The 24,658-nt window shown below is 41.9% G+C and overlaps 2 protein-coding genes across 4 annotated transcripts in view; one reads left to right on the top strand and one right to left on the bottom strand.

Moving 5' to 3' along the window:
- BRAF (B-Raf proto-oncogene, serine/threonine kinase) overlaps nt 1-13,922 on the top strand; it is a 185,939-nt gene extending 172,017 nt beyond the window's left edge. For all 3 annotated transcript variants that reach the window (XM_076006665.1, XM_012768024.3, XM_012768022.3), the window contains one exon: nt 973-13,922. In XM_076006665.1, the coding sequence (XP_075862780.1) occupies nt 973-995 (23 nt within the window). In that variant the 3' untranslated portion in view covers nt 996-13,922. The remainder of the gene's footprint in view (nt 1-972) is intronic.
- A 252-nt stretch (nt 13,923-14,174) lies between these two features.
- NDUFB2 (NADH:ubiquinone oxidoreductase subunit B2) lies at nt 14,175-22,645 on the bottom strand. Its single transcript, XM_012768021.3, has 4 exons — nt 22,472-22,645; nt 17,954-18,098; nt 16,361-16,454; nt 14,175-14,256 (listed from the first exon to the last, which is right to left on the bottom strand). Exons 1-3 carry the CDS (start codon nt 22,567-22,569, stop codon nt 16,380-16,382), a joined length of 318 nt encoding a protein of 105 aa, XP_012623475.1. The 5' UTR covers nt 22,570-22,645; the 3' UTR covers nt 14,175-14,256; nt 16,361-16,379.
- Between the last annotated feature and the right edge of the window lie 2,013 nt (nt 22,646-24,658).

The following is a 24,658-nucleotide window of genomic DNA, read 5'->3' as shown; positions in this document are numbered from 1 at the left end:
ACTAATGTTATCAGCTTACAAATCCGAGAATTCAGTCAGCCAGTCATTATCAATCTGTTGTTTGTTGGGACATGCCAATGTTATCTAGCAACCAATTGGAATTAATAACAATTAGAAATTGGATAGATTATTACTAGGTTAAATAGTGAATCCTTATAAGCGGTTGCTTGGGTCCTCATCAGAAGCTGCTGTTGAAAAATGATGTTACGGATGACAAGTTCTGATAGTTGTTAGTTATTAACCAGCCCCCAGAAATTAACTAGCATGTATATTATAGGAACTGGCCTTTAATTACAAGTAGAGGCCGTGGACAAAATAGTAGAGGTAAAATAATTTTGAGGCCCCCAAATTCAGTAATTAAAGGAGTGTGGTACCTCAAAGGGACTTTGTGGTTTAAACAATCCCTTATGCTGATAATTATGTTCAGTAACATGTGCCTATATTTAATTTTTTGGTAGTTTGAAAGGTGAAATTAATACAAAATGGAAGGGCTGGATTTTCTTTCCCTCTGTCAAATGTGTGATGTAGACTAATCATTTGACCTAATTTTCTTTTGCAAAATGATAAAATTTCTTCCTCTCCCTTCCTAATAGCATAATAATAATAATATAATATGATAGGTGAAAATGAGTTGATAATTCAGGGGGAAAGTATTCTATAAATTGACATTACTATTTTACGATTAGTTTCTGAGAAATTTTGTTTGTTGTAATTGTTTTCAGCCTGATCAGAACCATAGCACATAAAACTCATCTGGGAAATTATCTTCAGACGATATTTAATTGGTATCACTGAACCATACTCTACATATACGTTGGGTCCTTTAATGGGTTTTGGCCATTTTTCTTTTAAATTAATGATGCTGTTGCTAGATTTGTGTATAACTGAGTCACCTTTCAGTGAGGTTCAAATGAGGCTTTTCTCTAGGTTGGGATAACTTTTTTAAAATTAGCTCTTGTCCTCCCCCTACAGGAGAATTTGCAGCCTTCAAGTAGCCACACCATCATGGCAGCATCTACTCTTATTTCTTAAGTCTTGTGTTCGTACAATTTGTTAACATCAAAACACAGTTCTGTTCTCAAATCTTTTTTTAAAGATACAAAATTTTCAATGCATAAGCTGATGTGGAACAGAATGGAATTTCCTATCCAACAAAAGAGGGAAGAATGTTTTAGGAACCAGAATTATCTGCTGCCAGTGTTTCTTCTTCAACACAAATACCAAGTGCATACAAGTCTGCCCACTCCCAGGAAGAAAAAGGAGAAACCCTGAATTCTGACCTTTTGATGGTCAGGCATGATGGAAAGAAACTGCTGCTACAGCTTGGGCGATTTGCTCTGGAAAGTCTGCCAGTCAACTTTGCCCTTCTAACCACCAGATCAATATGTGGCTGATCATCTGATGGGGCAATTTCAATCACCAAGCATCGTTCTCTTTCCTATTTTGGGATTTTGTTGTGGAGCTCTTTCCACTAACCACCACCGGTTAATTCTGAGGGATGGAACAAAAATGCAGCTTGCCCTTTCTGTGTGGTATGTGTTCAGTCCTTGACAAATTTTATTAAAATGGAGCTTTTTATTTCAATGGAGGATGAGCAATGAGCAGGAGATACATTTTGGTATAGAAGGAAGGGGCATGCTGCATCTTTTTCCTGACCTCCTGGGTCTCTGGCCTTTTGTTCCCTTGCTCACTGAGGGGTCTGCCTAACCAAGCAGGCTGGAGACTGCTGGCACACATTGCCTTCTTTCTCACTGGGTCCAGCAATGAAGACAAGTTTTGGGGATCTTTTTCCTCCACAGTGTAGCAAATTCTCAGGAAAATAATGTTTATATCTTCCTCCTAAGCTCTTCCAGTCACCAAGTACTTATGTGACTACTTTGTCCAGGGCATAAAATGCCATGGCAGCATCTAACTAAAAGCCTACAAAACTGCTTAATAACAGTTACGAATGTGAGAAATTTATGTAATTTAAATGTAAGGTACAGGTTTTAATTTCTAAGTTCTATTTTTATTAAAAAGAAAATAATTTTCAGCTTTAATTGGAATAAAATAATACTTCCCACCAGAATTATATATCCTGAAAATTGTATTTTTGTTATATAAACACCTTTTAAAGAAAGGTCTTTATCCATTTCGCTACCTAAATATGGGAAGTCCTAGCATAATGACAAATATTTATAATTTTTAAATTAATGGTACTTGCTGGATCCACACTAACATCTTTGCTATTAATCTCATTGTTTCTTCCAACTTATTCCTATACTACATCCTACATCCTCTTTCTAGTCTTTTATCTAGAATATGCAACCTAAAATAAAAATGGTGGTATCTCCATTCATTCTCTTCCTTCCTTTTTTTCCAAGCCTGGTCTTCAAAAGGTTGGGTAATTTGGCAGCTGAATTCCAGGCAGAAAATAGAGCAATTTTAGGAATATTTGGACTGAGGGAAGGTGTGGGAAGCCTATCATCACTTTTTTTTATAGAGAGAGCTGACGTGGTATTAAGAACCTAAATCTTTCTTATCTTTGCACAAATGGAAAATATAACCTAGTCATAGCTTCCCTTGGCCTTTATTAAAGGGTAGTATAAATCACAGTAGTGACTCTGGATGTATTAATGGCAAATTAATGGAATTACTTCCCTGAGTCTAGAATCAGGATTTAGGAATGTAAATCAAATCAGATGTACTTAACCCAGCCAAGCTATAGCCAAGGATCTGAAAGAAATTAGGGCCTAACATAAATCAGGGAATTAGAAATTGTTATTTTAAATTTTCAGATTGTAACTCCTGGCCCTGCTATGTATCTTTCAGCCTACTAAAAGCTCATTACCATTACATGATTTTTGCTAAGGTATCTGTATTCAGAGGAAGGCCTAGTGAAAACTTCATGGACTTGTAAAAGCTTGTCCTAGTAAATTCATTTGAAAAGCAATGTGTTTTTAAGTCTTACATGAGCAAGATAGAAATGAGGCATGCTGATTTGAAGAGCATCTTCTGGGTGTGATGCTGCCTGTCTTGAAAAGCATTCATTATTTTTTCTTTTTAAATATGTCTCTGTAGATGCTTTTTTTTTTTTTTTTTTTTTTCTCGGCATATTATGGGGGTGCAGATTCTAAGGTTTCAATAAATGCCCATTTCCCCCCTGTAGATGCTTTTAAACATGGCTGTGTTCCCTTTACCAAGATTGGCTTAAAGTCTCCCTAGGTGAAGAGTGCTGGGCTTTAACAGGTGTGTGTTCATTCCATGTCCTGCTGCGTGGCCAAGACAGAAGCCAGTATAGTTAGGGAGGAAGCTTAGCATTTGAGTTTTCTAAACAAAATTCAGTGTGATACGATTTTTTCTTCCCTTTCATTTTAGAATAGGTTGCTATCTCACTTGAAAAGGGGGAGCAGACTTGATCTCAAATGTAGCTGTGCCCAGAAGCCAGGCTCAGGGTATTGAGAGCTTTTTATAGGGATCTTTAAAAATAAAAATACTCAAACCTCCCTTTTCTTTCTTTTTTCCATCAGATAGTTTTTTCTCTAGTTTACAAATGACATATGAGTTTTATTTGCTTTATTTTTTTGATGCTTAGACTACAGATAGACTTGTTGAGCTCCTAAGAAAACATAAGGAAGAAGTCCTTATTTGTGAAAAGCACTTTATGAGCAATTTGTATAGACAGTATGTGGCTGCTTCACACTGATCATCTTGTATGGCTGTAACAGTCTTGTCTGTAAAGTGCTTCAGTGCCTTCTGTAGTGTATTTTATTTTTGGTAGGGAGAGGTGAAGCCTTCTGAAAAATTTGAGAGCAACTATAAAAGATTGTTTTTAAATATGTTGTATTCCTGATGGACTTTTTTCATCATTAAACTAGAGTCTTGGGCCTAGATTTTTGCCACTGAAATAATATTGACCAAAAAAAGTAGTTTATAAAAGGGATTTGTGAAAAGAAAATCTAAGGTGCTCATTTGTTCTTATGTGCACCTTAAAAGAACATTCTTGTCTAGCTGTCAAATTCTGGTTCCTGAACATCTGTCCCTGTTCATATGTGAGATCTGATAGGACATACTAGGGCATCCTAGAAGATAAAATCCCATATAAATTATATGTGTTATATTTATGTTGGTGTTAGAGAAGAAAGAGCATTATATAAAGAAATAATGTAAGAATTCAGCACCGTCAACCTGAAATTTTGTAAATACTTCCTAGCTTCTAGTTTGGTGCAGTCACAGCTCTTTTATCACACCATGTTCCCTTGTATTCATCAGGCAGAGTCCGAGCTGCTGCATGCCCCTCCTCAGATCTCACCTGTCCCCACTGTACATCCACCTCGCCAGCCGCTTGCAAACCTCATCTCTAGCTTTAGTTTGAAACACATTGCAGGGTTCAGGTGACCTCTTCAAAAAACTACCTCCTCAGAATGAGGTAATGAATAGTTATTTATTTTAAAATATGAAAAGTCAGGAGCTCTAGAACATGAAGATGATTTAAATTTTTAACGTTTTTGTGTACTTGTATTTGAGCACTCTCATTTTGTCCTAAAGGGCATTATACATTTAAACAGTAATACTGTAAAACAGTGTAGCTCAGAGTATCTGAATGTTGTTGGAAGTGGTGCCAGAATTTGTTTAGGGGTATGTTTCAGAATCTTAACCTTAAGTCAGTTGCATGAAATTAAATAGTTATGGTATCACTTCAATAACAGTGATGTAATTTTAATTTTCAGTAGGCTTTGCAAGACAGTGTACATCTTCATAATGTTAGCCACAGCTTTGTCACATGCACAGATATTTATAGAGAGAGACTGCCCAGCTAAGAGGGTAGAATGATTACCCTTTTTGCAAGATTCTCTCCTTTGTCCAAGTTGGCATTGTTAGTGCTAGAATATCAGCACCTTGAGATTAGCAGATTCCAACCATTAGGCTATAAGAAACCATAGCCAGAGATGGAAGGTTTACTGTGAGTATGAACAGCAAATCGCTTACAGGTCATACATTGAAGTGAGACTCTAGAAAAATACCTTGACAATTTGCCAAATGATCTTACTGTGCCTTCATGATGCAATAAAAAAAGCTAAAATTTTAGCAGAAATCAGTGATTTGTGAAGAAAGCAGCCACTCTGGTTTAACTCAGCTGTGTTAATATTTTTTAGAGTGCAATTTAGACTGCAAAGATAAATGCACTAAAAAGTTTATAGCCAAAATCACATTTAAAAATGAGAAAACACACAGGTAAATTTTCAGTCAACAAAATTATTTTTTTAAAGCACATAATCCCTAGTATAGTCAGATATATTTATCACATAGAGCAGCTAGGTTGAAAATATAGTTCAGTGACATTTCTAGAGAAACTTTTTCTACTCCTATAGGTTCTTCAAAGCATGGAACTTTTATACAACAGAAACGTTTGACAGAAATTTCAAGAAACCGCTGTAGTTTAGAGTTGAAGTACTGTATGCTGGGCAGCAATCATGTATTAACTTAGAAGGGGAAATTAAAAATACAGGACAGAATTTGATTTTATCAGTTTCCAGAGTACTGCTGCCAACCTAGACACTGATTTTTCAGAGATTGAAATATAAACTTGCCTCCCAGGACTTGTTTGCAAATGAAGCTGGACTGCACAAGCAATCCTGCTGCGGTGTGCTGTGGGGGCCGGGGAGGTCTCTGGAGGCGTCCTTTATGGCCTGGCCAGTGGGTGTAACACCCGACGTACTCCATGGTATGGTTCTCATATCTTGTTTCATTTCTCACCACCCCCAAGAAAGTCAATGTATTGTCTCCAGCGCGTCTTTGAGATGTTTACTGAGATACATTACTGATGCCCGTAGGTAGTTGAGCCCCAGAGGAGAACAGTAGCATGCCTGCCTGCAGAGGCAATGATTTGTAGATGGGCCAGAGGAAGGGGAAGTGGCCAGTGTATTCATGGTCCATGTTACTAACTCTGGTAAAATGAAAATGGTGTTATGTTAGATTTTTGTTATATTAGTACATTAGACAAAGTAGGCTTTGTTTTATTGTTTCAAATAACCCATTTTCACTTGTGCTTGGGCAAAGGCATTAAAACTGAAATTCAGTCCTAATTTTTAGTAATTGTGGAAAGGGTAATTAACAGTTCCAATCAGGTGTTTTGAAGGTAGAAGAGGACAAATTGAAGTCCTAAAATCTTCTATCATGGTAACAGTGCTTTAAAAACACATAGGGACAGTTGGTCCCTACCTCAATAAAGTGATTAAAGTAGATCCTTTATTTCAGCATCCGCAAGTTCAGATGTCAACTTAGTTTTATTAATTATTAAATCAGTTTTTTAAAATGTTACTTTTATTTAGCTGTTTTGATAAATTACAATGATATGACCAGTTGTGTATGAGGACACAGCCATTGTAAGCCAGTGTATCTGTTTTTCGTGGTGCATTTTTTAAAAGAAATTTGTAGATTGAAGTGCTACTAAAATGTTTGTTCATGTTAGTATCATAAGAATTCTGTGTGCAAGCCGGGCGCGGTGGCTCACGCCTGTAATCCTAGCACTCTGGGAGGCTGAGGCGGGCGGATTGCTCGAGGTCAGGAGTTCGAAACCAGCCTGAGCAAGAGCGAGACCCCGTCTCTACTATAAATAGAAAGAAATTAATTGGCCAACTAATATATATATATAAAATTAGCCGGGCATGGTGGCGCATGCCTGTAGTCCCAGCTACTTGGGAGGCTGAGGCAGCAGGATTGCTTGAGCCAGGAGTTTGAGGTTGCTGTGAGCTAGGCTGACGCCACGGCACTCACTCTAGCCCGGGCAACAAAGCGAGACTCTGTCTCAAAAAAAAAAAAAAAAAAAAAAAAGAATTCTGTGTGCAAACCATCTGCTTCTCCTGGCAGGCTGAGTAATATTATGCAGCACCCATGAGACTGGTTCTCATCCACAGTGCGTACACAGAGAGGTGGCAAGGGAAGAGTCTGTTTACAGGGGTGGGAATGGGAGTTATGATTAAGTTGCTTAGTCCCAGTTTTGTTTTGAAAATTTGTTGCATTTGTGCATTAAGCCTTTTTGAGACCGTGTGTGTTTTGGTGGAGTATGAGTTACATAGAAGGAAACTGCAGACTAGTATAAGCTACAAAGCTCACAGACTAGGTAGGCACAGACGTAGAGAAAGTAGACCAAAATGGGGTGAGGTAGGAGTAAGTCTGGGGATAGGGAAAAATTAATGTGAGGGTAGGGAATAAACTATTATTACCTGAAATAAAATGTAAGAGTGCAATAAGTGTGCTTTTTATTCTAAGCTGTGAACGGGTTTTTTTAAAAAAATCATTCCTTCCTAATACATTTGTGTATGTTGCATAGCTGATTAAAACCAGCTATATAAACATATGATGCCTTTTTATTCGTGTTAATTACCAACATAAGTGGCTAACCTTTGTCTTATTTATCTTCATGTTATATTAGTTTACAAACAGGGGTGTGTGTATGTTATACCCTTTTCCTTCCTTCACTTGAAAATGCATTCATTGAGTCCTCTGTGTTTCCTTTGGCCACGCCACATGGTCTAGTCTCGGTTTGGCCTTCATGATATCGCCTGATTTGAAGGACTGTATCAGTGATATGTGTTTGTGGTAATCTCATTTGTTGGTTGTACACCTGATCCTTTCCTCACACAGCAGTTGCTGTTTTTCCTAAGATAGGATCATAGAACTGATCAGGGGATTGAATTTTATCATTTCATCAACATGCATCTCTTTGAATTCTATTCAGTAGTTGTGATTGCTCTTTGGTTTAGACCAAGAAAAAGGAAAATCCTGCCTTTTCATGTATTCCTTGGTTTGAGGAAGTCTCCTGGAAGGGAGAGGAAAGGGAAATGTTTCATGTTTGAACTGCAGTGAATTAATGGCTCCTGTTTCACCACTCCAAACCTTATGGCAATTCACATACACATTCCTCTCTTCTCTGTTACTGCCAAAGGTTTGGGTTTAGTTCACTTCAGTTCCACTCAAGCATTGAAAAGGTTCTCATGGAGTCTGGGGTATGCCCAGTGAAAAGATGGGGACTTTTTAATTGTCCACAGACCTCTCTATACCTGCTTTGCAAAAATTATAATGGAGTAACTATTTTTAAAGCTTATTTTTCAATTCATAAAAAAAGACATTTATTTTCAGTCAAATGGATGATGTCTCCCTCTTGTCCCTTAATCCTCAATGTTTGCTTGAATCTTTTTTTTTTTTTTTTTAATTCTTCCCCATACCCACTTCCTGATACTTTGGTTCTCTTTCCTGCTCAGGTCCCTTCATTTGTACTTTGGAGTTTTTCTCATGTAAATTTGTATAATGGAAAATATTGTTCAGTTTGAATAGAAAGCATGGAGAATTAAATAAAAAAGATAGCTGAAATTCAGATTGAAGAAATTTATTTCTGTGTAAAGTTATTTAAAAACTCTGTATTATATAAAAGGCAAAAAGTTCTATGTACTTGATGTGAATATGCGAATACTGCTATAATAAAGATTGACTGCATGGAGAAGTCTTCATGAAGATTATTTTTCTAGCACTATTACATTCAGTAACAGAAGTAGTCAGCAGTTTTGACAGTTCTTCCAGGCAGTGGAAGGACTGAGAAATAATCATTTTGTTTCATACATAACGTTGATTACTGCTTGGTGTGTAGAATTTAAAGTTGTCAAGATTCACGCCAGCACCTGATACATGCTGTACAACATGTAGTGGTAACAATCTTCTGTCAGGTATCAGTCAGTGACCCTCAAATATTTTTGGATGTTGTGACCTGATGTATCTAGTTTCAAATGGCTGCTTTCTGTATGTTGGTGTTTTTTTGTTTGTTTATTTTTTGAGACAGATTCTCACTTTGTTGCCCAGGCTAGAGTGCCCTGGCATCAGCCTAGCCCACAGCAACCTCAGGCTCCTGGGCTCAAGCAATCCTTCTGCCTCAGCCTCCTGAGTAGCTGGGACTACAGGCATGCACCATCATGCCTGGCTGATTTTTTTCTATATATTTTTAGTTATCCAGCTAATTTCTTTCTATTTTTTTAGTAGAGACGGGGTCTCGCTCTTGCTCAGGCTGGTTTCGAACTAGGAGGCTAGGAGTACAGGTGTGAGCCACAGCACCCGGCCTCTGTATGGTGTTGAAGTGTGTGTTCTAATTAAGTAATGGAAACAGAGTTTATCTGCAGAAATTCACCTTAGAATTGTATTTTTTCCAACTTTTGACACAACTTACATTTTCTATAGTAACAGTATGCACACTAACGTACATATTTGAAATTATGCACTTATGTTGTCTACGTCATTATTTTTTTAATGTTGGTTGATTCAATCAGTTGATTTCATGTACTTCATTTCATGACCTGAAGTTTGAGAAACACCTAGAGTTATCTTCAGAGAAAATATATTAAATTACTGGGCAGTTTCCAGAAGAGAGGTAACTAGTTTTAAAACTTCACCTGGAAATCTTATGTCTGAGAAAAATATAAAAGAACAAAAGTCTTTAAGAGGGCATGTGTTTAAGGAATCTGACGTCTGGTCTTCCACAGCCCTCATTCCCCTCCCTAACCATAAAATGCTGTCAAGACTTAATTGTGGATACTTGGGAAACTGAGGCAGGAGAATCACTTGAGCCCAGGAGTTCAAGGCCAGCAAGACTTCAGAATTTCCTCTGGAGTGTTCTCATCTGAAAAACGTAATTCTAATAATACAAACATTACAGAAACTGATTTTCTAAATAACCTACATACATGATTATAACAGAATAATTGTGGCCTTATTTTTTAAGATATGTTTTCCTTAAAATTTAGCTCAGGCCAGGCGCGGTGGCTCACACCTGTAATCCTAGCACTCTGGGAGGCCGAGGTGAGCGGATTGCTCCAGGTCAGGAGTTCAAAACCAGCCTGAGCAAGAGCGAGACCCCCATCTCTACTATAAATAGAAAGAAATTGGCCAACCAAGAATATATAGAAAAAATTAGACAGGCATGGTGGCACATGCCTTTAGTCCCAGCTCCTCAGGAGGCTGAGGCAATAGGATCGCTTGAGCCCACGAGTTTGAGGTTGCTGTGAGCTAGGCTGACACCATGGTACTCACTCTAGCCTGGGCAACAGAGTGAGACTCTGTCTCAAAAAAAAAAAAAAAAAAAAAAATTAGCTCAGAATTATGGAAGCTCTAGCTATTAGCAAATTCTATTATGTAGAACCTTACCACACCAGCTCTTCTGAAATTTTGTTTTATCAGGGGCTGTGATAATTGGACCTACTGTCTAGGTTATACAGTTAGTTATAGGCTCATAAAATGTTAAGAGTTCTTAAAGATAATGTGGTTCAAGTCCCTCACAGCAGTTACTGACTATGGAGCAGTTACTGACTATGGAACATACTAGGTTTATGTAGCCAGGACCCAAGATCAGTACTATGCATCTTATTTGTATATATATACATATATAAATAAATATGTGCCTCTCTTGTCACGTAACTTTATTAAATAGACAATTGTATTAAGGCTCCATAGGAAACTAGTAAAGTTACAAATGTGTGTGCTAAAATTTGACGCTTGATCTTCTTTGTTGCCATCAATAATTCACCACCTACCTTTCCATTTAATATCCCAAGCTCCATCTACTATTTATGTATATTTATATATACTTTACATATATATAATTTTGTTGTCATGATGGTTGTGAGATTTGGATAGAAACAGGTGTTGACTCCATGACAATAAGTTTGTAGCTGAAAATGGATATTGTGCTAGGCAAACTCTACTTGTCCTTGCTATCTTCACCAATCAGGTAAGCCACTGCTGATACAGGTGACAAAAGGCAAAAGCCCAGCTACTGAGGCAAGTCAACACACCAGGTCAGGCAGCTCCCATTTCCTTGACGCTGCACACCGGTGTCCCACAGATGCTTCTGATGAAATGGTGGCAGCAGACAACAGGGTCAACCTCTTCTACAAAATAGTTCTCAGACCAAGTAGATTAAGATGACTTCTGTATCTTTCTGATGCATGAATTTAACAGGTATTCTTTATATAGTACCTCTCTTGTCACAACTTTATTGTGGTATTAAGGTTCCATAGGAAACTAGTGAAGTTACAAATGTGTGTGCTAAAATTTGACACTTGATCTTCTCTATTGCCATCAATACTTTACCACCTCTCCATCTCTAGGCCACACCCTAAAACTTACTTTGAATGTACTTGTTGCTACTCATCAGGAAGAAAGATATCCCAAATATGTTCGTTTTGCTTTGGCTTGTTGTTGACAGAGGGGAGGGGTGCCACTGCATCTGCAGGAACATCTGCGTACAGCTTAGTCTAGCTCCACATGGAGGCTTTTCTATAAAAATCATACTGGGATTCCAGGGTCACTGTAAACTTAGCTTAGACCCAATGGTCTAGAAATAACAACTGCTTCCATTTAGAAAGTATTTCCTTCATGCCAGGTGAGGTCCTATGTGCTTTATGTGTTAATTCATTTAACTGAGGAAATTAAGGCACAGATCAAAATTAATTTGCCCAAACTCACAGCAAGTAAATGGTAGAGCTACTAGTCATACCAGCAAGTTGAGGTCTGGAAGCACTATGCCAGTTATTCAAACAGCAGGTTTGAAAATTAAAATTTACTACCCTTTAATGGGTAGTAAAATCAGTTTGGGGGTTCTCAACTGGCCATTCTTTATGTAGAATAGAATTGAAAATGTGCATCACAATAAGTATCATTTCATAAAACTTTGGGATTAGATACATATGTATGCAAGCGTATTTATATACTAGGTCACTTATAAGATTAATTCTTATAGTAAATTGTGATCAAAAAGGTTTACACCATGCTATGCTGACTCAGACAAAACTGACTCCACCTAGAGCCAGCCAGCCAGGATTTAAACCTCAGCTCTCCCACTAACTAGCTACATGAGTTGAGCAAATCACCCCCCCATGCACAGCTAAACTTCAGTTATAAAGTAGAAATAATAAAGATTTGATAAATTAACACATGTGAAGTATTAACAGTGCCTAGCCCTTAGTGTTAGGCAGGGATAAGGAAGAAGGGAGAGGAACAGATGTTTTTGTCTAGGATAAGAGGATGTATAAACCGACCAACCAGAAAGGGGTAGAGAAACCACAAAGTGGAGATAATGGTCAAGGCCATAAACGGGGTAAACTGGAGTATGCACATTAACGTGTTTTTAGGTGTCCTCATGAAGGATTCTGGGAGGACGCATGCACACAAACTAAGGGAGTTATGTAAGAAAACCTGTCAATCATCCAAGGACAGGAAATGGAAACTCCATCTTAAGGAGGGGCAGTTCATTTACCATATAAAAGTATGTGTGTATTAGAAACTCAGGGACATCTCCACTCACGGAGATAGAACCCTTACCCTTACCTTGGGAACATATCATGCTTAATAAATCTTGGTGTTTGGCTCGCTTGTATCTGTTTGGCCTTCTCATTTATTCCCTCAACTCAGTCTCAGTAACCATTTTCGATACTGAGATAAGAACCAGGAAACACAACAACCTGACATGTGTGTTTGCTGTTATTTCCTTTAACTATTATATATATAGCCAACAATCAAATGTATTTAACATCTCTTTGGGACCTTTTTCCACTTAATTATTTTCCCATACTATATACAGCAAGGAGTCCAGTTCCTTTGAGAAGGCTGGGAACAATTTCCTGCATCAGTTCAAATTGGCTTCATGACCCACGCATGAAAAAGAGGATTCCAGTGTGGCCTCCATATTCTTTAAACAAAAGAAGGCTATTTAAAAGTTACCTTTTAATTCAAGTCGAGCAACTCTGATTTCTAAGGAAAACAGCTAATGGGATTCCCCTCCCTTGGTTCACTGCTGTCAATTGTTTTCTTTCCCAAGAAAACCCTTTATTAATGTTGGGGGTAGGACAACAAAAATTAAACCTAAAAAGTACAAAGAGAGGTGATGGTTTTTAAAGTAAAGACCTTAGACATCCCTTTGTCAGCTGACACAGCTCACCCTTACACAGGTGAGTAAACACAAAACCAAGGGAAGTGACTCCAGCACCCCTTGCAACATAGCTAGTCAGGAGACTGAGGCAGCAGGATTGCTTGAGCCCAGGAGTTTGAGGTTGCTGTGAGCTAGGCTGATGCCACGGCACTCTAGCCTGGGTAACAGAGTGAGACTTTGTCTCAAAAAAAAAAGGAAGGAAAAAAAAAAGTTGTGCTTTTGGGACAAGTCAGCAAGCTACTCCATACCAAAGATAACTGGATGGAAGAAAAGTCTGTCCTATCTCCTTTCATAATTGTGATGCTATACAAAGTTAGAAAGTACTTTGAAATAAATTTTAGAAAAAGTGAAAAATCCTGTTTCACCCCTGTCTCCTATTCCTCTGGCCCTAAGAATTCCTAGTTAGAAGTATGATTTAAGAGTTCCACAATGGTCACTCAACATAATGGTCAGCCCACAGGAGCTATTTCAATAATAAATAGACTGTGCTGACCACTAACCTCTATATACTTAGGGCAAGAATCCACCTGCAGCAGATAAATGGCAAGAGTTTTCGCATTAACTGTCAGCACATGAATGCCTGTGGTATTAGCTAAGGAGGAGGTGTACAGCACTGTGGTTAAGCATGAGCTTTGGAGTCCCTAGCCTTACTGCTTACCGGTGTGTGCTGCTAAGCAAGTAATTGCATCCCCTGAAGCCTTGATGTCCTCACTGATAAATGGAACTAACAACTACCTATATCACAGGGTACCTAAGAGGATCAGCTGAAAGGCTCTATAAACCATTTAGAGCAGCAGGTGAAGCAAAAAAAAAAATTCCGGCCGGGCGCGGTGGCTCACGCCTGTAATCCTGGCTCTCTGGGAGGCCGAGGCGGGCGGATTGCTCAAGGTCAGGAGTTCGAAACCAGCCTGAGCAAGAGCGAGACCCCGTCTCTACTATAAATGGAAAGAAATTAATTGGCCAACTAATATATGTAGAGAAAATTGGCCGGGCATGGTGGCACATGCCTGTAGTCCCAGCTACTTGGAAGGCTGAGGCAGAAGGATTGCTTGAGCCAGGAGTTTGAGGTTGCTGTGAGCTGGGCTGACGCCATGGCACTCACTCTAGCCTAGGCAACAAAGTGAGACTCTGTCTCAAAAAAATAAATAAATAAATAAAAAATAAAAAATAAAAATTCCATAAAGGGTGGTTTGCATTATCAGAAGCATCATAACTCCATTCCTCATTCTTGACCAAACCACTTTAATTTATAACTTTAATGTACAACATGAAGTCCATAATTTCTTGAAATTCTCACTTGGCTCCTGCAGGAAAACAAAAGTAGAAAGCTTTAAGTACTTTTCTATTCACTAATCCAAGTCTGTAATTCTTGTTTATTCAATTATTCAAGCATTTATTGAGCACTGATCATGAGAAACTTGTAAAGGAGAGAAGCAAAACCACCCTTCTCTCAAAGGGTTTATAGTCCAAGCATTGAAACAAAATGTTAACACTTGTGTGTGGGGGAATTATTGGGACATCTGTGTGAACACAGAAAGAGATTCATGTTGGCAGAGAAGTTAATATCAAGGGAAGAGGAAGCCAAGCAAGGACTAAGACTTTTGACTGTCCATAAGCAAAGCTAACGACAAAAAAAAACTACAAAACAGGCCGGGCGCGGTGGCTCACGCCTGTAATCCTAGCACTCTGGGAGGCCGAGGCGGGCGGATTGCTCGAGGTCGGGAGTTCAAAACCAGCCTGAGCAAGAGCGAGACCCCGTCTCTACTATAAATAGAAAGAAACTAATTGGCCAACTAATATATATAGAAAAAAATTAGCCGGGCATGGTGGTGCATGCCTGTAGTCCCAGCTACTTGGGAGGCTGAGACAGAAGGATCGCTTGAGCCCAGGAGTCTGAGCCCAGGAGTCTGAGGTTGCTGTGAGCTAGGCTGACTCCACGGCACTTACTCTAGCCTGGGGAACAAAGTGAGACTCTGTCTCAAAAAAACTACAAAACAGGTTAACTGCCTGCCCTTTGGTGACACTCTGTATCCCAATCCTCCTCCTCCCTACAGACCTCAAAACTACTGTAATTTTCATGCCAATAAGATATTAATAATTAAAATTGCTAAAGACCAGCCTGGACAACACAGTACACCCTATCTCGACAAAAAATAAAAAAAGGAGGCCGGGCGCGGTGGCTCACGCCTGTAATCCTAGCACTCTGGGAGGCCGAGGCGGGTGGATTGCTCAAGGTCAGGAGTTCGAAACCATCCTGAGCAAGAGCGAGACCCCGTCTCTACTATAAATAGAAACAAATTAATTGGTCAACTAATATATATAGAAAAAATTAGCCGGGCATGGTGGCGCATGCCTGTAGTCCCAGCTACTCGGGAGGCTGAGGCAGGAGGATTGCTTGAGCCCAGGAGTTTGAGGTTGCAGTGAGCTATGATTATGCTACTGTACTCCAGCTGGGCTACAGAGACTCTGCCAAAACAAAACAAAACAAAACCAGGTTAAAGGAGAATGTGTTAACCCCTGAGAGTTTTGTGGAGAAAGGGATTCCTCTTAGTATCTCCTTCTGACAGAAAAATTATTGACTTCCTGTCCCGGAAAATGAAAGGGCTATAACCCTTCACTGTTTAAAGAGTTAATTTCCATACAGTTGCATATAGTAATACTCCCCTATGTTGGATCTTTCCATTTAAACACTGGGGGGTAGGACATTGTATTTTTGCAGTTATACACTATAAGCTCCATATCTGTCTTGTTCACCACTGTATTCCCATACCTGGCATAGAATTGGTCTTAATATGTCTTTGATCAATAGATGGATAAATGGGACCCTAAAATTGTATACTAACTTAGGAAAAAAGAATTTCTAGGCCGGGCGCAGTGGCTCACGCCTGTAATCCTAGCACTCTGGGAGGCGGAGGCGGGTGGATTGCTCAAGGTCAGGAGTTCGAAACCAGCCTGAGCAAGAGCGAGACCCCGTCTCTACTATAAAATAGAAAGAAATTAATTGGCCAACTAATATATATAGAAAAAATTAGCCGGGCATGGTGGAGCACGCCTGTAGTCCCAGCTACTCGGGAGGCTGAGGCAGGAGGATTGCTTGAGCCCAGGAGTTTGAGGTTGCTGTGAGCGAGGCTGACGCCATGGCACTCACTCTAGCCTGGGCAACAAAGTGAGACTCTGTCTCAGAAAAAAAAAAAAAAAAAATTTCTAAAATATACAGTGAAAAGGAAGATGAGACCAGATCATATCATGTGAAAATACTTAAGGCAGAAATTAGATACATGACATGGTTAATTGTGCTTCATGCTGTTCCAATATGCAGTTTCTTTAAGACCATCCTAGGTACGAAGTCCAAACAAATGTTTATGACAAAAGAGAAATATAACTTAAAGAAATCTGGGGTATACTCACTTGCAAAGAGTCTACACTTTCAGTCTTCATCATCAGGAGGGATACCTAATTCTTCATCTGTCCACTGGGAAGGATCTGGGTATGGAAAATGACCCTAGTGACAACCATTTAAAAGAAAAAAAAGTCAAGAATCTATATTCCTTGCAACTAATTAAATTTTAAAAGAAATTTTGGAAAGAAAAAAAACATGATGGAGCTAACTGCCATGTACACAGCCCCTGAAATACCACAGGAACAAATGTACTTTAACTATTTGGTGGCCCAGCTGTTCTACACTCTGTTCATATGGGCCATGGCCTGAATTTCAAAAACCTCCCCCAATCTGGAGGTATCAGCCTAAGCCAACGATATGGATTTGTGATGGAGGGTAGGGGAAAGTGGAGGTAACAGTTTTCAAAGGTACCCCGCATCTTTGCAATGTCTTGAAGTCCTGGCAAAATATAAATGTTTCAAACTCTCCTGTCATTACTACTGTGAGATTCAGGAGCCTCAGGGGGATGCTCTAAGGGCTTTCTGGCTGCATCATCACCTCCTGCCCAACAGCTTTATATATTCTTGACTACTGCCCAACAATGACACAGTGGGATTGTAAACAGTAAGTGTGCTGCCAATTCAGATACCTCAGTAGCTCCTTCTGAAGTTCAAGGGCACAGAAAAGTTCCAAGAGAAATGGGACATTAAGCAACCGGATGCTTCTAAAACTTGTATACTACTTAAGGTTTTTTTACTATTCTAGAAACAAACCCAAATTTACTAAAATTTACAGTATTCTGAATCAACAAGCAAATTTCGATGTGTTAAAGGTGTAACTTCCGGCCGGGTGCAGTGGCTCACGCCTATAATCCTAGCACTCTGGGAGGCCGATGCGGGAGGACTGCTTGAGCTCAGGAGTTCAACACCAACCTGAGCAAAAGAGAGACCCCATTTCTACTAAAAATAGAAAGAAATTAATTGGCCCCTAAAAATATATAGAAAAAATTAGCCAGGCATAGTGGCACATGCCTGTAGTCCCAGCTACTTGGGAGGCTGAGGCAGGAGGATTGCTGGATCCCAGGAGTTTGAGGTTGCTGTGAACTAGGCTGACGCCACGGCACTCTAGCCTGGGCAACAGAGTGAGACTCTGTCTCAAAAACAAAACAAAACAAAACATCTTAGGTGAGGCTAATAACATGTTAGAATATCATAGAATAACTGACTTCCTTTCTCAAGACAAATTAACTCACATCCATCCCACCCAAACGTGGCTGCCCTGGGCCTCTGTATAAACTAAATGATATTCATCATTTAAAAGAATTTAAGTCTGAAACTTAACCCACTGATGAATGCCTAATTGGGGAGGTAAAAGAATTCGTTTCTAGTCTTCAAATATGGCAACCTACCAGAAAACGTAAGACATGGACCACCTAAATGTACATCCTCATGTAAAGAAGGTTAGAAGATAACACATTTCATTAAACAAGATTCCTGGATATACACATGGACAACACAGTGGTGAGGAATATATCCAAACAGAAAAATATATAAGCTAGGCCATTAATATATTCTCCCTCCCCCTTACCCAAAAAAGGACAAGAACTATTCTCCTGCACTTACCAGCACAGCATCTGAGTCATGCCAAAAGCGCCAGAGAATCCAGAACCACATGGTTGCACTGAAGAACTCAGCCTTGATCACCTGGGATCTGGTCAGCTCGGGAAACTGTCTATACCGGGGCTCGATATGCACACCACCGCCAGCACTGAGACAAAACAAAACGGTAGGCAGCTTGCTGCATTTTCAAAGTATTAAGTCATCCAAAACTTTGAGTTATATCTAAAAAACTAAGCAGACATTTCTCATCTCCTCCATTGAAATACAGACAGACAGAAAGAGATTCACAATCCCTCAAAATACTCGTTTCTCATTAAGCTTGCTTTAAACGTATGTAAACTGCAAAAACTGGCCTGAAATTACTAGCTAATTACGGTTTTCAATTAGTGAATATTCATTATGTTGCAACAAAAATATGAATGTGTTGGCCTGGCGCGGTGGCTCACGCCTGTAATCCTAGCACTATGGGAGGCCGGGGCGGGCAGATCATTTGAGCTCAGGAGTTTGAGACCAGCCTGAGCAAGAGCAAGATCCCATCCCTACTAAAAAATAGAAAGAAATTAATTGACCAACTAAAAATATATAGAAAAAAATTAGCCGGGCATGGTGGCGCATGCCTGTAGTCCCAGCTACTCGGGAGGCTGAGGCAGGAGGATTGCTTGAGCCCAGGAGTTTGAGGTTGCTGTGAGCTAGGCTGACACCATGGCACTCACTCTAGCCTGAGCAACAAAGCGAGACTCTGTCTCAAAAAAACAAACAAACAAAAAAAAAAAACAATCTAGGCATAAGAGCTCATCAAATAAGTAAAACTTATTAAAATAAGATTTGAGGAAGGCTAGGATTATAGTTCAAATCCCATCTCAGCAACTCTCCACATTTCATTCTTGCTAGAGTTAATGTTATTTTAACTATGACCCGAAGTAGGTAGGCCATTGACTACAAGGTAAATTTTTTTTTTTTTTTTTGAGACAGAGTCTCACTTTGTTGCCCAGGCTAGAGTGAATGCCATGGCATCAGTCTAGCTCACAGCAACCTCAAACTCCTGGACTCAAGTAATCCTGCTGCCTCAGCCTCCCGAGTAGCTGGGACTACAGGCATGCGCCACCATGCCCGGCTAATTTTATATATATATATTAGTTGGCCAATTAATTTCTTTCTATTTATAGTAGAGAGGAGGTCTCACTCTTGCTCAGGCTGGTTTCAAACTTCTGACCTCGAGCAATCCGCCCACCTCAGCCTCCCACAGTGCTAGGATTGATTACAGGTGTGAGCCACTGCGCCTGGTCAAGGTGAATATCTTTTTAAATAAAGATTTGAAAGACTGCAATTACAGAAAAGGAATAGATGACACAACAATTGCTATGATTAAGGAATGCAAAGATTCAACAAACACCTCATTATGTTATGTTCCAAAACAGGTTGTTAATGACACTGTAACAAACTAGATACCCTGAACAACCCTCCAAATTGAAACTAGGAAATTTTTTATTATTATTTTTATAAACATCGCTGACCAGGGACAACAAAAGGAAAGAATCTATCATGGGCAAAATCCAAGTAAAAACAAGGCCTAGCAACAAAATAAGCACTGAAGCTGGCATTCATCTAGAGTCCTTGTCTTCCTGGACAGCTGAATGAGGTATGGGGGACCAGAAAAGCAGCCTGGGGCCCACCCAAAATAAGGATTCTAATTATGAGAGCCCTGAATAAAGCTGCAGCTGCACAGTAGAAAGGTGAATGAGAAATAAACCTGCCATGAAGAAGGGAACAGGAATTTGTTACCAGAAGCCAGTCCACAGGTAGGTTTGCACCCAAATCCAAACTACCTGGGTTGTGCCAGTGTGGTTCAAAAACCCCAAACCAAGAATTTAAAGTGATCTTGGATTGGTGGCACCGTCAAGAGGCTAAGAGAAGCAAGATCTCAAAAAAATTCCAGAGAAAATGAGCATGCAGTCAAAAAATATAAGGAAATATGACATTATGAGTGAGTCCCATAAGGAAGAAACAGAATGGGGAAGAAACCTAGAATTTTTTTTTTTTTTTTTTTTTTTTTTTTTGAGACAGAGTCTCGCTTTGTTGTCCAGGCTAGAGTGAGTGCCGTGGCGTCAGCCTGGCTCACAGCAACCTCAAACTCCTGGGCTCCAGCGATCCTTCTGCCTCAGCCTCCCAAGTAGCTGGGACTACAGGCATGCGCCACCATGCCCGGCTAATTTTTTATATACATATCAGTTGGCCAATTAATTTCTTTCTATTTATAGTAGAGACGGGGTCTCGCTCTTGCTCAGGCTGGTTTTGAACTCCTGACCTTGAGCAATCCGCCCGCCTCGGCCTCCCAGAGAGCTAGGATTACAGGCGTGAGCCACCGCGCCCGGCCGAAACCTAGAATTTTTAAGAGTCAAGTTTAAAAACAAAACTGCACCATAACTCTGAAAGTCACTTTTTTTAAAACAGGATCTCACTCCTGTAGCCCAGACTGGAGTGCAGTGGTGCAGTCATAGCCCACTGCAGCCTGGAACTCCTGAGGCTCAAGCCTCAGCCTTCCAAGTGGCTGGGACTACAGGCGCACACGACCACGACTGGTGGTGGTTTGTATTTTTTGTAGAGATGGGGTCTCATCTTGCTATGTCGCCCAAGCTGGTCTCCAACTCCTGGGCTCAAGCGATCCTTCCACCTCAGCACCCCAACGTGCTGGGATTACATCCCTGAGCCACCACCCTGGCCAGGTCAAATTTTTAAAACATAAATCTGACCTCATTACTGTCCTGGTTTAAAGCCTGCAATGGTTCCCTGAGACTCTCAGAATAAAATTGCCAGTCCTCCAGGGCCCTCCCTAATCCAGCCCCTACTTAATTCTCTGACCTGTCTTCCTGCCCTCTCCCTCTACCTCCCTGCTTTCCACTTGCCTCCTCTGTCTGGGAGGCTCTGCCTTTGGGCTATGCATGGCTACCTTCTTACCCCTCAGGTCCTAGTCCAAATCGAACTCTGGGAGCACTCCCACACCATCCCAGGTACAATATCCCCATCCACCCGGCCCCAAGCACTCTGTTAATCCCCTGATGGATTCTCTTCATACCCCTTAACAGTACCTAAACACATTCTTTTCTACTAGTTAGTTTGATTCTTCTCTCCAGAATGTAAGCTTTATTATCTCTCTTATATTCTGCTATATCCCCAGCACCTAGAAAGAAGCCTGGCAAATACAATACACTCCATAAATACTTAGTATCACACACTGAAATAAGCGTGTGTTATGTTAGTGCCAATAGCTCAGTGAAGAGCAGCACTCTCCAGTCTGCTCATGCGGGTCAAGGGCTGGTGGCTCTCCAGCACTATCTTCGCCCAGGTCACACAGGATTTCCCTTCCTTCCACCCCACACTTGCCTCAGCTCCAAATTCTTAATTAATTCTTAAGCTCCAAAGCTTAATTTGGGACTTCAGGCAAGTCACTCCTATAACAGCCTACCAATGGTTAATACTTGTATGATCCTTACTAGGCACCAGCAACTGTTTTAACACTTTAGAGAAGAGTAACTCATTTAGTTCCCTGGAAAGAGATGTTATTACCCCTACAAAATGGGTGAGGAAACTGAGGCATTGAGAGATTAAGCAACGTTTCCAAGGTCACACAGCTAGACTGCAAGTGCAGCAGAGGTGGGATTTAAATCCAGCCACTCTGTGGTCAGAACCCCGCTCTGAACCACGACACCGCCCTGCCTTTTGGTAAAGTGTGGATGATGGTCTCAGTGTTCAGGAAAACGCTGGAGAATCACCTGGAAAAATCCACTATTCCATTTTCAGTCCCGCTCTTGGGGAATCTCTCTGTGTTACCAATTCGCTGCTGGCAGCTCCTCTGACTTCCCAGCCCTATGCTCTCGGGTCTGCTGCTTGGGCTCCCTCTCTTGAATTCCGTGTTGCCCACGCGTGGGCTGTGGCTCCCCTCTCCTCCCCACCACGGCACGCTCACTAGGTGATAGCCTCCACTCCGGACCCTTAAACGAGGTCCCCATTCTGCAGCCGAGTGAGTTTTCAGAATTAAAAACTGGCCACAAGACGTCTCTGATTAAAATTTCCCAAAGAGCGCAATCGTCTGTGTCCTAAACTCCTCAGCCACGCACCAGGACCCTCGAGAAGCCCTCCGAGTCCCTCGCCGCCGCTCCCTGCCTCGCTCCAGACGCCCCAACACAGGCGCCACACAAGCCGCCCCCTCGGCCTGAAGCGCGCTCGCCTCCCAGCTGAGCCCGTCCGCACAGCGCCGTGACTCCCCGGAGCGCGGGTGCCTCCGGTACGGCGGTGGCCCCACACATTGTGTCCGGTCTGCCGGGCCAACAGCCTCCCCACCGCGCCGCGGGGCCTGCGGGGCCCGGCTGCGCGCACGCGCGCACTACAGGACCCAGCAGGCCTCGGGCGGAGGTCGCCGCCGGGCCTCGTCGGCTCCGGACGCCCGGCGTCAAGGTGAGGGCGTCCGCAGACCGGCGCTGTCCGCTGGAAGCCGGCAAAGCCCCCGTCCCAGCCCACACTCACTGACGGACTCCACCTCCTCTAGCCATCCGCTCGCGGCAGCCTCTGAAGAGGCGACCTCCTGCGCGAACAGACGGCGCCAGCCGGGTCAGAGCCGACATGCTCGCCCGCGTCCCGACAGCGGTTCCCAGGCTGCTCCAGCCGTGACGTCACTTCCCCGCGCCCCGCCCCGCCGTGACGTCGGCGGCGTAGCCTAGCTCACGGATGGGGAGAAGCCACCAGCTTCCCGCGTCCCAAGTTAGCGGTTCAGCCCCCCCACTTCCCCACTGCGGAGCCGCCGGGGCCGCGCTCGTGTCTCTGCTGTCCGCGCCTGCAGGCCCGCGACGCCCAGGTTGACGGCCGTTTCGAGACTACCCGCACACGCGACATGCGGGCGGGCTCAGGCGGCGGCTGGGCGGAGCCCCGCGCTCGCTCTGGGAGAGAGGCTGGACCGACTTAGGGGCCCGCCCTTGACTCTGCCTGGCCCGGCCCGGGGCGCTTCTTTCAGGGTGTCCCTCTTCTTTGTTACGCCAGTGCAGAGAAACTCCAGCACTAAGTCTGATGCTCCTCCCCACCTTGCCTGATCTAGACGGTGTTTTCCTACTTGCACCTGCCACTCTGCCTGCTCCTCCTGTATTGACTAGCTGAACCAGTGGTCCTTCCCAAAGTAGTCCGTGTACTCTTCCCCCAAGAGGCTCACAATGGTATCTTAAAGTCCTCATTGTTTTGTTATTCTCCAAACTGGAACTTGGTTACTAACCGGCAGCCACTGGTCCCCAAATACCAGTAGATTAACTGGTGCTATCAGAATCACGTAAGAAGCCCAGCGCCCTATACTAAGTCGGGTAGGGCCAAGGAATCTGCATCAAGAGTGTTTCTATGGCCTTGATCCTTAGCCAGCCCTAGATGCTTGGCTTTTGTCTCTTAATATTACCTTCAATTCTGGGTGGACTCCAAGTCTCTCTGGACTTTTCCCGCCCCCAAATTCTTAGGGTTATAGTTTTTCTCAAAACCCCTAGGTTTGATTAAATTATAAACTTAGCCTGCTGTCCTCACACGTTGGAGATTTCATTTTGAAATGGATCTACCTGCTTAAGTTCTATGTTGTTACACTGCAGACTTCATGGAGTCACAGTATAAAAAATAGGATACTTAGGAGATACAGACCTGAATTTATGGATTTGAGTGCATTGAATATGACTGATACCCTTCCTTCTGTGCCAAAATATTGGACACCATGTGCCCTTTTGTCTGTAACAGGAAACCTCTCTCCTGAGGGTAAAGTCCATGTCTAGCTTATGGTTGCTGAGCTGCCCCATGCCCTCCTAACTTCTACGTGGTGTATAAACTAGAGGAGAGCATCCACTATTTTCTGGATGAAAGCTGGCTTTCCAGTTGATATGCAATAGGTGGCTTTCCTTTGGCTACCATTCACCAGTTACCCTTTCTAGTGACATCTACAAACCACTAAGATACAAAGTCCATGAACTAGAAGGACAGGAGCTTTCCACCCTTCCTGGGGAGATGGCTGCCATTACCAGCTTCCTTGCTTCCAGCAAACAGCAAGGTCATGCTTCCAGGGCCACAGGAAAAGCACGGCTTAAATAAAAAGGATCATTAGAACTTGGGAGTCTGACGATTTGGAGTTCAAACTTCAGCTGTGCCGATTATGAGCTCTATGAATTCAGACAAGTCACTTTACCTATCTGAGACCAATGCCCCTCATCTGAATGTGAGTCATTTAAGATACTACCTGGAGGCTGGGTGCGGTGGCTCACGCCTGTTAATCCTAGCACTCTGGGAGGCTGAGGTAGGTGGATCATTTGAGCTCAGGAGTTCAAGACCAGCCTGAGCAAACGTAAGACCCCGTCTCTACCAAAAATAGAAAAAATTAGCCAGGCATGGTCACATGCCTATAGTCCCAACTACTTGGGAGGCTGAGGCAGAAGGATCTCTTGAGCCCAGAAGTTTGAGGTTGCTGTGAGCCCGGCTGATGCCATGGCACTCTAGCTGGGACAACAGAGTGAGACTGTCTCAAAAAAAAAAAAAAAAAAAAAAAAAAAGATACTACCTGGCCCACAGCATGTACTCAGGAGATTTTTATTCCTTTGTTATCTCTTCCTTTCCTGGTAGAAAAGTGGTTGAGGTGAACTCAAATTCATTCACCCTCTTCATCTTTGACTGAATTAGAAAAAAAAAAAAAGTTTGACT

This window comes from Microcebus murinus, chromosome 9 (genome assembly GCF_040939455.1).
Source record: "Microcebus murinus isolate Inina chromosome 9, M.murinus_Inina_mat1.0, whole genome shotgun sequence".
Taxonomy (NCBI): domain Eukaryota; kingdom Metazoa; phylum Chordata; class Mammalia; order Primates; family Cheirogaleidae; genus Microcebus; species Microcebus murinus.
The sequence above is the reverse complement of the archived record's forward strand: the minus strand, read 5'-3'. Positions and strand labels throughout refer to the sequence as shown.

Coding starts and splice junctions, on each gene's coding strand:
- NDUFB2 (XM_012768021.3), bottom strand. CDS start 22,569: ATGTCGGCTCTGACCCGGCTGGCGCCGTCTGTTCGCGCAGGAGGTCGC. Junction 18,099..22,471: donor AGAGGAGGTGGAGTCCGTCA/GTGAGTGTGGGC, acceptor GTTTTGTCTCAG/TGCTGGCGGTGGTGTGCATA. Junction 16,455..17,953: donor ATGACTCAGATGCTGTGCTG/GTAAGTGCAGGA, acceptor GGTTGTCACTAG/GGTCATTTTCCATACCCAGA.